The 14603-nt window shown below is 45.3% G+C and overlaps 1 protein-coding gene across 2 annotated transcripts in view; it reads left to right on the plus strand.

Annotated features, from left to right (window-relative positions):
* Window positions 1-14585, plus strand: part of Kcnk10 (potassium two pore domain channel subfamily K member 10) — a 131128-nt gene extending 116543 nt beyond the window's left edge. For both annotated transcript variants that reach the window (XM_057782469.1, XM_057782468.1), the window contains exons 5-7: window positions 1772-1958; window positions 6767-6909; window positions 8814-14585. In XM_057782469.1, coding sequence (XP_057638452.1) covers window positions 1772-1958; window positions 6767-6909; window positions 8814-9413 — 930 coding nt within the window. In that variant the 3' untranslated portion in view covers window positions 9414-14585. The remainder of the gene's footprint in view (window positions 1-1771; window positions 1959-6766; window positions 6910-8813) is intronic.
* The last annotated feature ends 18 nt before the right edge of the window (window positions 14586-14603 follow it).

Raw genomic sequence — 14603 nt, forward strand, 5'->3', positions numbered from 1 at the left:
GGGTGATAGTGCCCTTGCCAGCAATTAGATAAACATAATAACCTGCCATGAAATCTCATTTTGGACTCTGGGTTACAAACTAAACCAGACTAGTAAGTTCCTGGACTGTCAGAGGGGCTCAGCTGCCTCCCCTCAATGCTCTGGCATTCAACACAGTAATTCCCAAAGTGGGCAGAGCATCCTCTGTGATTCTCAGGTGATCAATCTCTCCTGTGACACTTTGAGGAAAAAATGGTATTTTCATTGATCTTGCTATATCAGTATCAGCATTTTTTCCCAGAAGGCCCTCCTGAGGATATGAGGAGACAGGCATATAGGTTAAATTGTTGCCCCCAGCCTGCTCCCACTTTATACGCTAACTGCCCTCCCAGTAGTCAGAGGGAATGACCTGCTTTGTATTTCTTTAGCCTTTCCCAGACAGTTTACACACTGACTACTTTTCATCCATAGTCTTTTCATAACGGACACAAGATGGCCTGTTCTTCGGAATGATGTCCCGTGTTAGAGAGGGTCAACTTTCTTTGGCAATTTTCTTTGAGTCAATCAGTTGTTGAATAACCTGGGAGCTGTTTCCATCATTAAGTGCAGGGTTGAGACTTAATAACATCAGAATTCTAATCTTGGCTCTGACCCTCATTACAGCATCCTTTTGTGCAAGTCCCTTGGCCCCTCTTGGCGTCTGTTTTACATCAGTCAAATGAAGAATATGAATGCAGCTGGCCTGTCTGCGCTCTGAGAGCAAAGAACAGGAAGCAGATTCCTACATTGTCCCCAAGTGCTCGCCAAAAATAACCTAGGCAATGTAGACAGGCCACCTAGTCTGGTGGTAAGCACCCGCTTCATAAATTTATGTCATTAAATGGCATTCAAGTCCCTCAATGACAGAGTCATCCTCTCTAGCATCAGTTCTGGGAGTCCGGAGAAGATTCCCATGAGAGGCAAGGCAGGTAAGACCACAGTGCATCAGAGGGCCCTACCAAGGGTGAGGCCTATCCACCTTGGATCATGCTGGTGTGGTTCATTTGTATCAATATGATTCCCACTCTTCATGCATTTTTACTACCCAACTGATGGCTCCTTTAGCAGTAGGCACAGGAGGAGGGTCCCACTGACTTTTTAGAAAAGGACCTTTCATTTGGACTCTCTCCTGTTATGTATGGTGATGCAGCCAACACTCATTATGACCATAGCAGTAACTCAACTCAACATGTACTTAGAGTAATACACATTTCACAGATATACCTAAGCTTGGTTGGAGCCTGCCACAAATGAGGGATGGTGGTTTTTTTTTTTTTTCTGTTATGGCTCCATTTTCTTTTGTTTCCCCTCATTTGTTGGGAGACGCGAAGAATGTGGGCGATGATCTTACTGCCTCTAACAAACCAATGTCATTTCTCCCTCCCCTAACCTATTATTTTCAACCCTGCCAATGTATGAGGAGCCCCGAATGTCAGATCCCTGGTATATTAGTAACACATAAAACCGTGTCAGCAAGATCTTGGGAAATAATTGCAATTACACCAGTGACTCTGATCAGAATTGGGCTGCAGTAATGGGATCATGCAAAGCACATAGAGACTCCAACTTCAAATGTGGGGTCTTCATAGACCACCAGGAAATGTCTGAGTGCACATTTCTTTCTACACACATGTTTTTGACTGGAGAAAAGTTAAAAACAACAGACGTAACATTCCTTTCTGGGTGTCTGTCTTCTGAGTCCAGGATACTGTCTCTGACTTCGTCTATTCCTCTTATCCCTTTGTCATCCTAGAAAAAGCAAGTGAGTCAGACCAAGATCCGGGTCATCTCAACTATTCTGTTCATCTTGGCTGGCTGCATCGTGTTTGTGACAATCCCTGCTGTCATTTTTAAATACATCGAGGGCTGGACAGCTTTGGAGTCCATTTACTTCGTGGTGGTCACTCTGACTACAGTAGGCTTTGGTGATTTTGTGGCAGGTAAGCAACCTGGACTTTCCCAGTCACTTGAGTTTTGGTGGGGAAGACATTCTGTTAGGTGTCCTTTTCCAAATCATGGTGCCAGGGGGTTGGGATTTAGCCCTGTTCTAATCTGGTTGGCCAGTCTTCCCAAGGCCTTTGGTCCAGGTCCGCAGCTTTGGGAAGAATCAAAATCATGTTAACAGGTATTTGCAGAAAAGGTAAGTAGAAATGGCTCAGTGTTTGTCAACTCAGTGTGATATGAGCAGCATCAAGTTATTTATTTATTTATTTATTTATTTATTTATTTATTTATTTATTCTGCCTGAGAAGAAAGCCAGGCGCCTCCTCCTTAAGATGCTGACTTACTGGCTGTCATCATTGCATGAATTCTGTAAGGGAGAAACAAATTTCTCACTGAATCTTTGATTTCTCAACTGCATTAAGGTTTCCCAAGTCAACTTGATAAAGGCCATAATTAGCTAAAGGCAAAGATCAGACTCAAGAGCAGTTGACACAGAGGTTGGTCTGCAGAACCAGGCATGGGAAAGCTCCTCACACTGAGGTGAAAATCACTGTCCCTGCTGACCAGACACAGGATCCTCCCCCCGCCCCAGCTGTTTCTTGTGTACAATACCCAACCACAATGGTCTGAATGGAGTTCTAAAGCTTAAAGGAGAAACCGAGCCGCAAAGAACAACTTTCAGCATATAAGCATATTCATTCTATAAGCATATTTAGGCCGCCCCTTTGAATCATCCATCCATAGACGATGATCCCCGGGGGAAAGTCAGATGAGGTTCCAATCTAGAAGAAATACCTGTGAGAGCAGAGGAGAAAGAGCTGCTTCACACCAATTTCAAACACTTCCCAGGGGTGTTTGCAAGGGCTGGTATTTTGACGATGTCTGGGCTAATATCACTGACCTGAGGAGTAAAGACAGCCTGCACACTGGTGACAGACCCTGATCTCCAACCAATAGCTCTGGTCAACCTGTCAGTCAGGACAAAGGACAGCTCTGACTGCTAGAACTAGCCGAATGTTTCTGCCTTTCCTCCCTGCTTTCCTCTTGACTGTTGAGAGGAAGCGCTCCTGAGAACGGGAGTGGCCTGGTGGCCTGGTGAGCTGAGGGAAAGTTCGAAGCCCATTTATGGTTTTTGGTTACTATTACTAGCTGCTGTGGACTGAACTCTCGGTACATGCTGGCCCTTTATCCTCAAACCTCTATAGTTTGGGTGGGTCTCTTCCTTACTAGAGATCACAGAACTGTACTTTCTTTTCACTCAGAGGCCTCCTTAGACTAAGGTCTCTTAGCATGCATAATGCTGACGGAATGCACCACGTTCTTTAATTTATACATATGTGATATGTGTGTCTGTATGTCGTGTGTGTGGATGCAGGTATTGAGTGTCCTTGACTGTCATTCTCTGTCCACTCTTTTGAGGCAGGGTCTTTCCCTAAATATGGGGCTCAGATTTTTTTGTTGTTGTTTAGACTAGAAGCTATCAAACCACAGTGATGTTTCTGTCTCTGTCCTGCTTGGAGCTGGGCTAACAGGCATACATGGGATGTCCAGCTTGGGAGGTGGGTGCTGGGATCCCAGCTCAGGATCTCATGCTTGTGCACCAAGTGCTTTTGAAATTGCTGGGCTATTGCTTCAGTCTCTCCCAAAGTCCAATTCCCAGAGCTCACGTGGATCGACCTGTTGAGTATTTGTGGAAAATGCACTCAGTGGGAGTTTTCATCAGTGTATTTATTAATAGAGTGGGCTTGGTACCTCCAAAGGATTGACTATGGGAATCCTGTAGACACTAAAATCAGCAAATGCTCAGGCCCCTCATGAAAAACAATGTAATTTTTACCCAGAATTGATGCGCATCATCTTGTGCATGTTAAACCATCTGTATGCAGATGGCTTGTACTTAATGCAATGTGAATGCTATGCAAACAGTCAGCATACTACAGTGTTTAGTGACTGATGAGAAGAAAAAGGCACGCATGTGTCCACCTCTGGTTGAATTCACCCAGACAACTTGTGGATATGGAGGGTCAATATTCTGACTGACAGGGAGGATTGCTGGACTATTCCAAGAGCTGGTAGTCACTGTGATCTTACTGGGTATCATCTCTACTAGAATACGACTGGAAATGTGAACCACTTGGGATTGATTGTTGCATCATTTTGCAGCTGACCCACTTGGGGACAGCCTAGTGACACCATAGTATTTCACAGTGCACACAGAGCTTGCTATTCTGGCCATGGCTCATGAAAGTCTACACAGAAGGATGTGCTCTGTATTGTTGGCTAGTGTTTGCCCCAGTGACAGTCTTGTCTGGGTTCTAGTGACTTGCAAAAGTAAATATTTACTTAATCCAAAGTGGAAAGAGCACAAAGAAATGAGTCCAGCACACAAAGAAAATGAAATGAGCATCAATTTTGAAGAAGGTTGGCGCGGGGGAGAAAAAGAAGGCATCTGAGCCAAAGCAAAGAGATGCCAGACACCTCAGAACCTTGTGCCAGAGCTGGGAATCCTTTTTCTCCCTATTTTTTTCTATTATGTTTTCCTGTACTTATGAATGTGCACAATGCATGTACCTGGTGCCCTTCAGAAAAGAAGGTGTCAAATCCCCCGGAATGTGAGTTACATTCACCGTGGGTCCTCTGCATGAGGACCCCTCAGGCATATCTCCAGAACTAGTCTTTTTGCCGTAGAATTCATAGGTTGTGTCGCAGAGTAGGTTTGAATTTATTAAGATCCATGGGTCCCAGTGGATGTGCACCAGGCTTTTCAAGGTATTTTTGACATAATAGAGCTCAGCACAGCTTCGGTGATGCCAGGTATGGAGGTAATCATGATCCAAGGGGAAAGGCTAGAGATCTTTCGTGTCCTAACTGCTAGTGTGTCGCCCATGTGAGTTGTCTTAGAGGCACCCTGCCTGCTCTCTGGGTGAGTGAGTGGTACCCTCAGCAGTGCTAGGAGGAAGGCTAGAACACGTTGGCTAATTATTTGGAATAAATGATCATTTCTCTCAATGGAATAGCTAGTCAATACCGTTAGGCAACTGGCCAATTTGTTTTGATGGATTTTTTTTTTTACTGTAATCCTTATTTATACGATGATGAGATTGAACTAGATGGTCTCACAGGTACTGTTTTAACTCTAGGATATGGTGATTCTAATTGCTTGGCCTAACTGACCCCAGGATGAGCATCATGTAAACATCCCTCTCACTTTAGCATCGGATCACTACTTCACGGATCAAAGTCTCAGTAATGTTGTCACATCTAATTCTACTTCATTTTCTACCCACTTGTTTTCTTGGCAAATGCATGCAGAATTTCTTTTCTTTTTTTTTACTATCTTTTTTTTTAATTCTTTTTAAATTAAAATTTCCACTTGCTCCCTGTTTCCCATTTCCCTCCCCCTCCTCCCAAATATTGCTCCCTCTCCCCTCTTCCCTCCCCCTATCCCCACTCCTCTTCTCCTCCCCCCACACCATTCCCCCTCCCTCTCGATACTGAAGAGCAGTTCAAATTCCCTGCCCTGCGTGAAGACAAAGGTCCTTCTATCTAGGTCCAGGAAGCTGAGCGTCCAAACAGGCTGAGCTCCCACAAAGCCAGTTCATGTATTAGGATCGAAACCGAGTGTCATTGTCCTTGGCTTCTCATCAGCCTTCATTGTCCGCCATGTTCAGAGAGTCCAGTTTCAACCCATGCTTATTCAGTCCCAGACCAGCTGGCCTTGGTGGGCTCCCAATAAATCAGTTCCCCTGTCACAGTGGGTGGGTGCACCCCTCGTGGTCCTGACTTCCTTGCTCATGTTCTCCCTCCTTCTGCTCCTCATTTGGACCTTAAGAGCTCAGACCATTGCTCCAAATTGAGTCTCTGTCTCTCTCAATCCATCGCCAGATGAAGGTTCTGTCCAGATGGAACTTCTCAGCACCTACACAGGGACTCCTGGTAGCCCAATGAGCCAGGGACCAAGGGAAGTAGGAGGCAGGCAGGGCAGGTCCAGGAGAGCACAGCAGACCCTGCAGCCCCAGCAGCAGGGGCCCGTGTTCCCTGGTGGGGACCTTGAGGCCTGCCCTCTAGTCAGGCACTCACTGCTCTGGGTTGGTAGCCTTAGTGAAGGGTGCATGCAGAATTTCGAAGGAAACAATTCCAAGTGCTTCAAATCTCACTCTTCCTCTCCCTTTCTTCCCCTTCTCTGCCTCCACTCTTTCCTCGACACTCCCTTCCCTCCCATTCTGGCTTCTCCCTCTTCCCTGTTCTCACCCCTTCTTCCACCTCCTACTCCTTCCCACTCTGTCTTCTCCTTGTTTTCCCTGCCCACCTCCCTTCTCTCCTTTCAAGAATCAAGTTCTCATTACGTAGCTCTGGCTCACCTGGAACTCACTGTATAGCCCAGGCTGGCCTTGAATTTACAGTGGATCCTCCTGTCTTTGCTTGAGTGACAGGGTGTGCTGCCATGCTGAACCCTCACAGTGTTAAGGTAAATTTAGAGAAGTTTGGTAAAAACAAAACGACAGGTGGGCTGACATCTGAGATACTTTTTCTGTGAAGTCCAATCCTTTGCCAGTGAGAGTAGATAACTCCAAGTGGCTACTGACACTTCTCTGTTGCAGAATTGAGGTTTATTTTTAGTGGTTAAGAATCAAAGAAATTAAGCTACAAGCAAGCCTCCAGCTTTCGTGGTGTTTTGTATCCTGTAGACCTAATGGCTCTCACTAAATTATGGAATGATAGTTTTCTCCATGAACTGGAACGTGCTCTGTGAAGATCAACTGCTGACCATTTGCTTGTTAAATTATCATTTGCTTGTTTTCAGGGGGAAATGCTGGCATCAACTACCGAGAGTGGTATAAGCCGTTGGTGTGGTTTTGGATCCTTGTTGGCCTTGCCTACTTCGCAGCTGTCCTTAGTATGATAGGAGACTGGCTGCGTGTTTTATCCAAAAAGACGAAAGAAGAGGTAGGACTCCTTCCTGATCCCAAAAATGTCTGTGACAGCCCATTAGCCCTTGTTGAGAAATGCCTGTTTCTGAGTCCAGGAGGATTTTATGGATTTTCTTTCCGTCTATTTAGAAGCAAAGTTGAGTGGACAGTAGTCATTTCTAGAACTTTTAGTAACTTCTTAAAAATGTTAAAAAAAAAAAAAAACGGAAATGGCCAGTGAGGGTGGATGGTTGCTGCAGGAAGAACACAGTTGTCTGTGTTAGCAGACACATGGGAGGCTCTGTGGACTTGTAGGGAGCCTGGGGAAGCTGGCCTGTCCTCCATGAGGTAAAAGTCACTGAACAGTGGCCAGCCATAGGGCCATATTTCCCATGTCCCACCATGGTCAAATTCTCAGATTTTATTCCTGATACCTACAGTCTTCACTCCTAGATTTTTATATGAAACTCTACACCACTGGTTCTTAACCTTCTTAATGCTGCAACCCTTTAATACAGTTCCTCATGTTTTGGTGACCCCCAACCATAAAATTATTTTATTGCTACTTCATACATAACTTTAATTTTTCTACTGTTTACGAACTGTAATGTAAATATTTGATATGCAGGGTATCTGATATGTGACTCCTGGTGAAAAGCCTTGTTTGACTCCCCAAGGTTGCAAAGGCAAGAAAAGGAAGACAAGAAGAAAAGACATTCAAAATGTCATTCCTCTGTGAGGAGAGGAAAATAAGTAGGTGGGACAGGGAGTTAAAAAGGACGTGAGAGGGACAGACACTTCCTTTAATGGTAGCTGCTCAATTCGTTTGATCTAAAGGGACCTGGGAGACAGCTGCTGAAGGAGCTTTCCCCCTCCCACAGTTCATAGGCTTATACTGCTCCCAGCTTGTGTAAATGCTGACAGGGCCATTTCCAGGCGGATTCCCCTGATGACTAACCGACCCGCTGAATATTGACTTTAAAAAAAAAAAAGGACAACACCCATACAGACTTTGCTAGATAGTAAACCTCGAGTCATTCACCTGTATAGGGAAGCAGGACACATATGGGTACCTCATGCCCTGTGGATTAAGCAACCAAGGAATTTGGCAAGGAGTCTCCAGCAAAACTTCACTCTCTAAGAAAGCATTTTATGTGACTTTTGTGAAAAATGCCCTTTTCCTGCATCTTAACCATGGAAATGTGTTTATCAGGCCCCTTGGAGGGGCTTCCTCAGCCAAGACAAGTCCCTTGGCACAGGCTTGTAGCCTGACTCCAAGAGAGGGGGGCTAACTGTCCATCACAGTTTGCCCAGGACTTAGGGGACTTCCTAGGGCACAGGATTTTTTTCTTTCTCAGTACCCTAGAATTGAACCCTGGGGCCTTGCACATGCTAGGCAGGTACTCTTCCCTGGAGTTCTATCCTCAGTGTTCGGAATTCAGGAAGCTGGGACAAGCTGGTTATCTTACCCAGACAGAAGTATTGCAAAGACGGGAAAGGACAAAGATTTGTTGAGCACTGACTTTACGGCCAGGACTGAGTTAGGTGTGGTCTTTAATGTTATGATAGAAATTCCATGAGACAGATTTGTGTAAAAAAAAAAAAAAAAAAAAAAAGGGACCTTACAATGAATAGAAAACAAGAGAGCAAGTGGAACCAAAATCCTGATCTCTCCTCTAGATGCTATCTGCCTCTATTCAGTCATAATTTCCAGGCTTGCCCTACTTCATTGGTCCATCCCTAGCCAGTCCAACATGGGTGACTAATTGGATGGCAGGCAGTACCAGAAAAGACAAAGTGTTTTCTCTTTCCTTAGACTATCATTGCTCCATCTCCGCCAGAGACAGCCTCCCTCCTGGGATGCCTGAGGACTGTGGGATTCTGAGAAGCGTGAAGGGAGAGGGATTTCTTAGTTTGTTCTTGCTCCTCTGTCTTGTCCAGGTGGGTGAGATCAAAGCCCATGCAGCCGAGTGGAAAGCTAATGTCACCGCCGAGTTCCGGGAGACCAGAAGGCGACTCAGCGTTGAGATCCATGACAAACTGCAGCGAGCAGCCACCATCCGCAGTATGGAGCGCCGGAGGCTGGGCTTGGATCAGAGGGCCCACTCTCTGGACATGCTATCCCCAGAGAAGCGTTCTGTCTTTGCAGCCCTGGATACAGGACGTTTCAAGGCTTCATCCCAGGAAAGCATCAACAACCGACCCAACAACCTGCGCCTTAAGGGGTCAGAACAGCTCAACAAGCATGGGCAAGGCGCTTCTGAGGACAACATCATCAACAAGTTTGGGTCCACCTCCAAACTCACCAAGAGGAAAAACAAAGATCTAAAAAAGACCTTACCAGAGGATGTTCAGAAAATCTATAAGACCTTTCGGAATTACTCTCTGGATGAAGAGAAGAAAGAGGAGGAGACAGAAAAGACATGTAACTCAGACAACTCCAGCACAGCCATGCTGACGGAGTGCATACAGCAGCAAGCTGAGATGGAGACCAAAGACCAGGGGCTGGAGAACAACTCCTTACTTCAAGACAGAGAGTAAATGATAAAGACACTGGATTGGACTAAGTGTTGTCTTGTTTTTGTTGTTTTGTTTTTGTTTTTTTTCTTTTTTAAAATATTCACACTGAGACACGTGCCTTAAATAGACTTGTTAGTCCAAAATTACATAACATTGAAGAATATATTTCACTGTGCCATACACAACTGAAAGCTTGCTCTGCCAAAAGGAATCAGATAAGAGCTTCATTTCAGATGGTGGTGGCAGGACACAGGGGGAGCTTTTGCACACGTAGCAGGTGTCGCCTGTCCCCGTGAGGGGCGCTCCAGTGGTAGGCTATAGCTGTCACACAGTGCCACTCTGACGTGGGCAGCTATTCCTTCGACTAGCCTCTTAGAGGACAGGCTTGTCTTGTGGATGGATGGAGTCTCCGTTCCTCAACCTTCCTTAGTGATAGGTTACACATCAAGGGGGCAGCTGTTCGCAGGTTTGCAGGTGGCCCGGTCACTCGAGCTAGGGTTTGAGTGGACATTTTTGGCATGTCCTCAGCTTGAGTTTTGACAGGCCACGGCACAGAACTCCTACTCCGGATGAATGTCCTTGGGACCCAAGGGTACCTGGAGTTTGTTGGAAGCTGATCAGAGCACATGTTTAATAAAGGTGCAATTGCTTTTCTCGTTAAAAAAAAAATATCACAGACTCATCCCACTGTGGCAATGTCCTTAACCAATGGGAGAAGCCCACTGAACTTCGTCCTTTTTCCGGGGTAGGTAGTTCGGGCAGGCTTGCACATTGGTGAAAGTGCCACCTCAGCCACTGCCTGGTGGGAAGGCAAATGTTGCATTTTCTTCAGCGGGTGTGAAGGTAAAATCAGCTGACTCTGGAGCATCCATACTCACTTTTCTACGGGAACACTTTCATTCTAACTTCTTTTGATAGGTGGGAGGATATACCAAAATTATTGCCTTTTGCATGATGCCAGTGGCTTGCTGCTCTGTCTAGCTGATCCTATTTTTTTTTAAATAAAAGTAAAAATAGACATCTTGTGTTTGTGAGACACGTCAAGGAGGACCCTGGCATCTTTACATCTCAGGGCTTTTTGTCCTTTTGGGTGTCTTAGAGTAGACATAGCTATGAGACTCAATCTATTTCCATACAAGAGGAAAATGAATCTCGCACCCAATCCTTGTCTATTAAGATTGAAATGGTTTAAGTTGTTTGCAGCTTAAGTGCCATTAATACCATCTAAAAATAATACTGAAAAGGAGTATTTCATTTTATGCCTACCTTTCTTCATGCCTTTATTATGGGGGCATAACCCTTCCTTGTCTGTTCATCCCACACCTGCTGCTCACTCAAGTGGTATCTCCCCTATCATTTTCTCTAGGCAAACAATGATCAACATGCGCTAGCTATGCTTGCTTATAGGGTTACAATGTTCAGAGAAGGAACACTGTCGGGAAGGTCCACTTGTAGGTTTTGGGAGGATGATTTTCAAAAGCATTTTATCGGGAAGGGGAAATTCATAGTAGGCTTTTTCTCTCACATGTGTGTGTTTCAGCTTTAACCAGATTTGGTTGGCGTGTTGGTTCAGCTAGCTAGTGTTCTGGAACCCTGCATCTAAACATTGGATTCTGTAATATGAGGAAGTTGCTGGCTAGGGGTCTTCTAGACTCAGTACCATCTTTGGGGGATTTCATGTAATTTTCTGTAACTAAGTTCACAGAGCGGATTTAACAAAAGATCACAGCACAAGTGGAGACTTCCAGAAACCATCTATCATTTCGGAGGGGAAATTTATGCCCATCGCCTCCGTGACCACTGGTACCATGGGAGACCCATCACCCCTGCCTATCTTTCTGAAACGCACTGCTTACAATTGTCCCCTTCTTGGAACCCAGAAGCCCCCTGTTTTCCAGATCCCAAACCTTTAGGATCTTGTTAGAGAGCTGAGAAGTCAAATGAGAATCACTATGGTGAGGTCTTTTCTGTCAAGGGTTCGTCTGGACTAACTTCTCCATTGGAACAGAATGTTGGCTCACTGATACAGGTGTGGACGCAGGGCTTCTACTACGACTGGCTCATTGTGCTAAAGAACAGATAGACAAGTGTGATTTCTCTTATTCTGACAAGTTTCCCAATGAAACTGCATGTGGATCTCATTCATTTAGGTTTCCACTGTGTGGCACCTTGCTATGTCTTTATGGTTATATTAAAACTGCAGGCTCTGGATCTGTATCCGGTAAAGAAGCTTCCCTGTTGTTTGCACAGTGGCTTTCATGGGACTGGCACTGAATGGTACATTTTATGGCACTCACTGAAACCTTGCCATGGCATGTGGGAAGCATTTACACATCCTTTGTAGAGATGAGGATACAGAGACTCAGGGAGGCGAAGGAGCTTACCCGCAATACACAGCAAGAGGGCCGTGGAGTCTGTTCGCAGTTTTGCTGCAGGGTCCACCTCCTGCACCTTTGTAAATGAGAGCGCGTGCATGTGTGTGGTTGTGTGTGTCCCAAGTGTGAGCACGCACACATCTTACAAGCTTCATGAGCACAGTTGACAGGGAGGAGGAGAAGACAGGCATTTTTATCCCTATGAGGGCATGACGTTTTGGCATAATCCTGGCCTTTAAGGTTGCCCTTGAAGACACATGTATGCTCTTGGCTTGGGGATGCCATAGACAGCACCTTTTCTGGGCCGCTGGAAATGCCCCTCAAAAGCACTCTTTTGCACTTTACTTGATTTTCACGCAGAAACTCTTCATACAGCAGGAATTAGACAGCTCAGAGGTCTTAGATACATGAGTGACCAAATGGAACAGGTGTGCGAGTTGGTGTGTGCATAGATGTATTCACAAGAATCAAACCACAGTAATACTGAGAATCAAGCATGTCCTTGGACTGAGAGTGTATAACCCCTTCCCTGAGTGTTGGATGCAGGTTTGAAATGATGTCACAGAAGACCCTCTATGAAGATAGTGTATGTGGGCAAAGTGTTCCAAAAACTATGAACTACTCTCCAAAGGAGAGGCTGAAGAATGAGAGATGTAATTTCTCTTCGTGTATACATGCTAAGCCTGTAGTTATTGGTTGTGTGGATGTTACCCCTGTAAAGAGGGAGGCAAATAACAAATAGAACATATGTGATAAGACAGCTGCTATGTGTTCTATACAAATAGCCCAGGCTCTCCCCTTCCCATTAGTACCCCCTGCCTATATTAAGCTCAGAATACATGTATGGTTGTTACATTTGGGAAGGACACATGTTTGGTGTCTTCAGCGGGAAATTTTGTGCTTTATTTGGTAGCTGGGTACAGAACTGTCCTCTCTTCTGGAGGTTTACTGGAAACTGCCCAAAGGACAGTTTCGAGAGGCTATGTTCCATACCCAGTCTGAACTCAGTAGTGATTCACTCTGGCAGTCTGTCGGTTTGGGTATAAGGCCATACAGTGTGTGTGTGTGTGTGTGTGTGTGTGTGGTGTGTATGGTGTGAAAGGGATCACTGGCCTATAATCAGATATCTAGGATGACTGTGCTCTGCCACATTTCCGTCTATGCTCATGGGCACACTGCTTCCCCGTACCTCAACTGCACACCAGTGGAACCGAGCACAGGTTATGATCAAACCCGTTTCCAGTTGTGTAGTGTGCTGAGAGAATATTTCCCAACCCATGAGTTAAGTTTAATCAGAAAATTATTAAGTTGGATCTCTGAATATTGATTAATGGCCCCACTCCTATCCTTGGCACTTGTTTTTTGCATGGAGACCAGATGTATTTGAGGGACTGGTGTCCAAATTAGGATTACATTTCATATAGGCTCTCCCCACTGACCTAGTAGGCACACCTTCACCGGAAAGCTCACAAGATGCAGGAATTTTGGGGGTGGGGTGGGTTAGGGGCAGGGCAATGGTGTTAAGACTAGTCAAAGAATTGTAAGCCCTTACTATTTGCATTCAGTTCTACTAAAGGTTCCCTTTGATTGAGATGTGGATTCATGTCCTTCTCCTTCCCTCCTTCCAGTACACAAAGGCACACATGCATGTAGGAAATGACTTTTTGGCTTCTATGGGAATAACTTCATGTGGAAAGTTCTAGTTGTACGAAATAGTAAACAATCCCTTCCCCTCTTCCGAGGTGTCATTTCCTGGGCAAGTCCAAGCTGCATATTGATTTGTATGCTTGGTTTGAGGGAATTGGTGAAAATGTGTGCCAGGGTTCTGATGGAGGGAGTTGTGGCTCACTGGATTGGGGACGAACGTCAACTATCCAGTGTGCAGAATGGTTTCAGCATTACAGCGAAGACACAAAAGGGCATGAAATAAAACAAATTTGCAGAGCCTCTTTGTAAAAGAAAATGAGCCCTGCTGCCCTCTGCAGTGTGGTCCTTGGCGTTTTGCCAACGCTCCGTCTCTGGCAGTCTTTCTCACTGTTAGGATACAGCTGTGTGCAGAGACAGAGGCTGAGGGGACATGAGAAGCCTCTCCTGGTTAATGATGACCCCAAGAAGACTCGCGATGTCACTTTCATTTAGCATTGTGGGTGCTGTTGAGTCTGCATATGCTGTGACAGTGGCAAAGCTCTGATAGAATCCTACACTGTGCCCCTGTGCAGGAGCCATGCCATGTCACATCACTCTTTCCAGCCTCCACGTGCTTCTTGGTCCTCTCATGTTTGTAGAGCACACAACAGCTTAGTGGTATAGAGGAGAGGTGCCTGAGTTGGGAATCCCTTATGTTCTTCGTCCTTAAGTGAAAACAGTTTCCTTTGAGTTCAAAAGAAGCCCCTTTGAGAAGACTTCCAGTCCATTAACTCAGTAGGCTTGTGCTACAGAGGCTGCTGCATGGTCTTGCCCCTGTGGCTAGTGCTCTGGCTGGAATAGGGAAGCTGCAGGCATGCCTAGAAGTGATCTGCAAGTCACCATGTATGTGAACCTTTGTTCCCTTTCTGTCCCTGAGTTGCAGGAACCCAGTGATGGCAGATGATAAACCCAAGTGTGGAGATGTTTTGCTTATTTTTCTCTTTGTAGGATTTCATGGTGCTTCTTTTTAATAATGTGTTGGGGGGGGCACTTCAAACTGTTCTTAGGAAGAGAAGTGGAAATCTGCTTGTAACATTTCCATAAGCTGTGCTGCTATTGTCCTTATTTGATGATGTAATATTTTTTTCCAGTGATGGAAAACATTGCAACAAAGACCTTCTGGAAGATCCAATCTAACGTCTGTCCTGTT

Source organism: Chionomys nivalis, chromosome 10 (genome assembly GCF_950005125.1).
Source record: "Chionomys nivalis chromosome 10, mChiNiv1.1, whole genome shotgun sequence".
NCBI classification, from domain to species: domain Eukaryota; kingdom Metazoa; phylum Chordata; class Mammalia; order Rodentia; family Cricetidae; genus Chionomys; species Chionomys nivalis.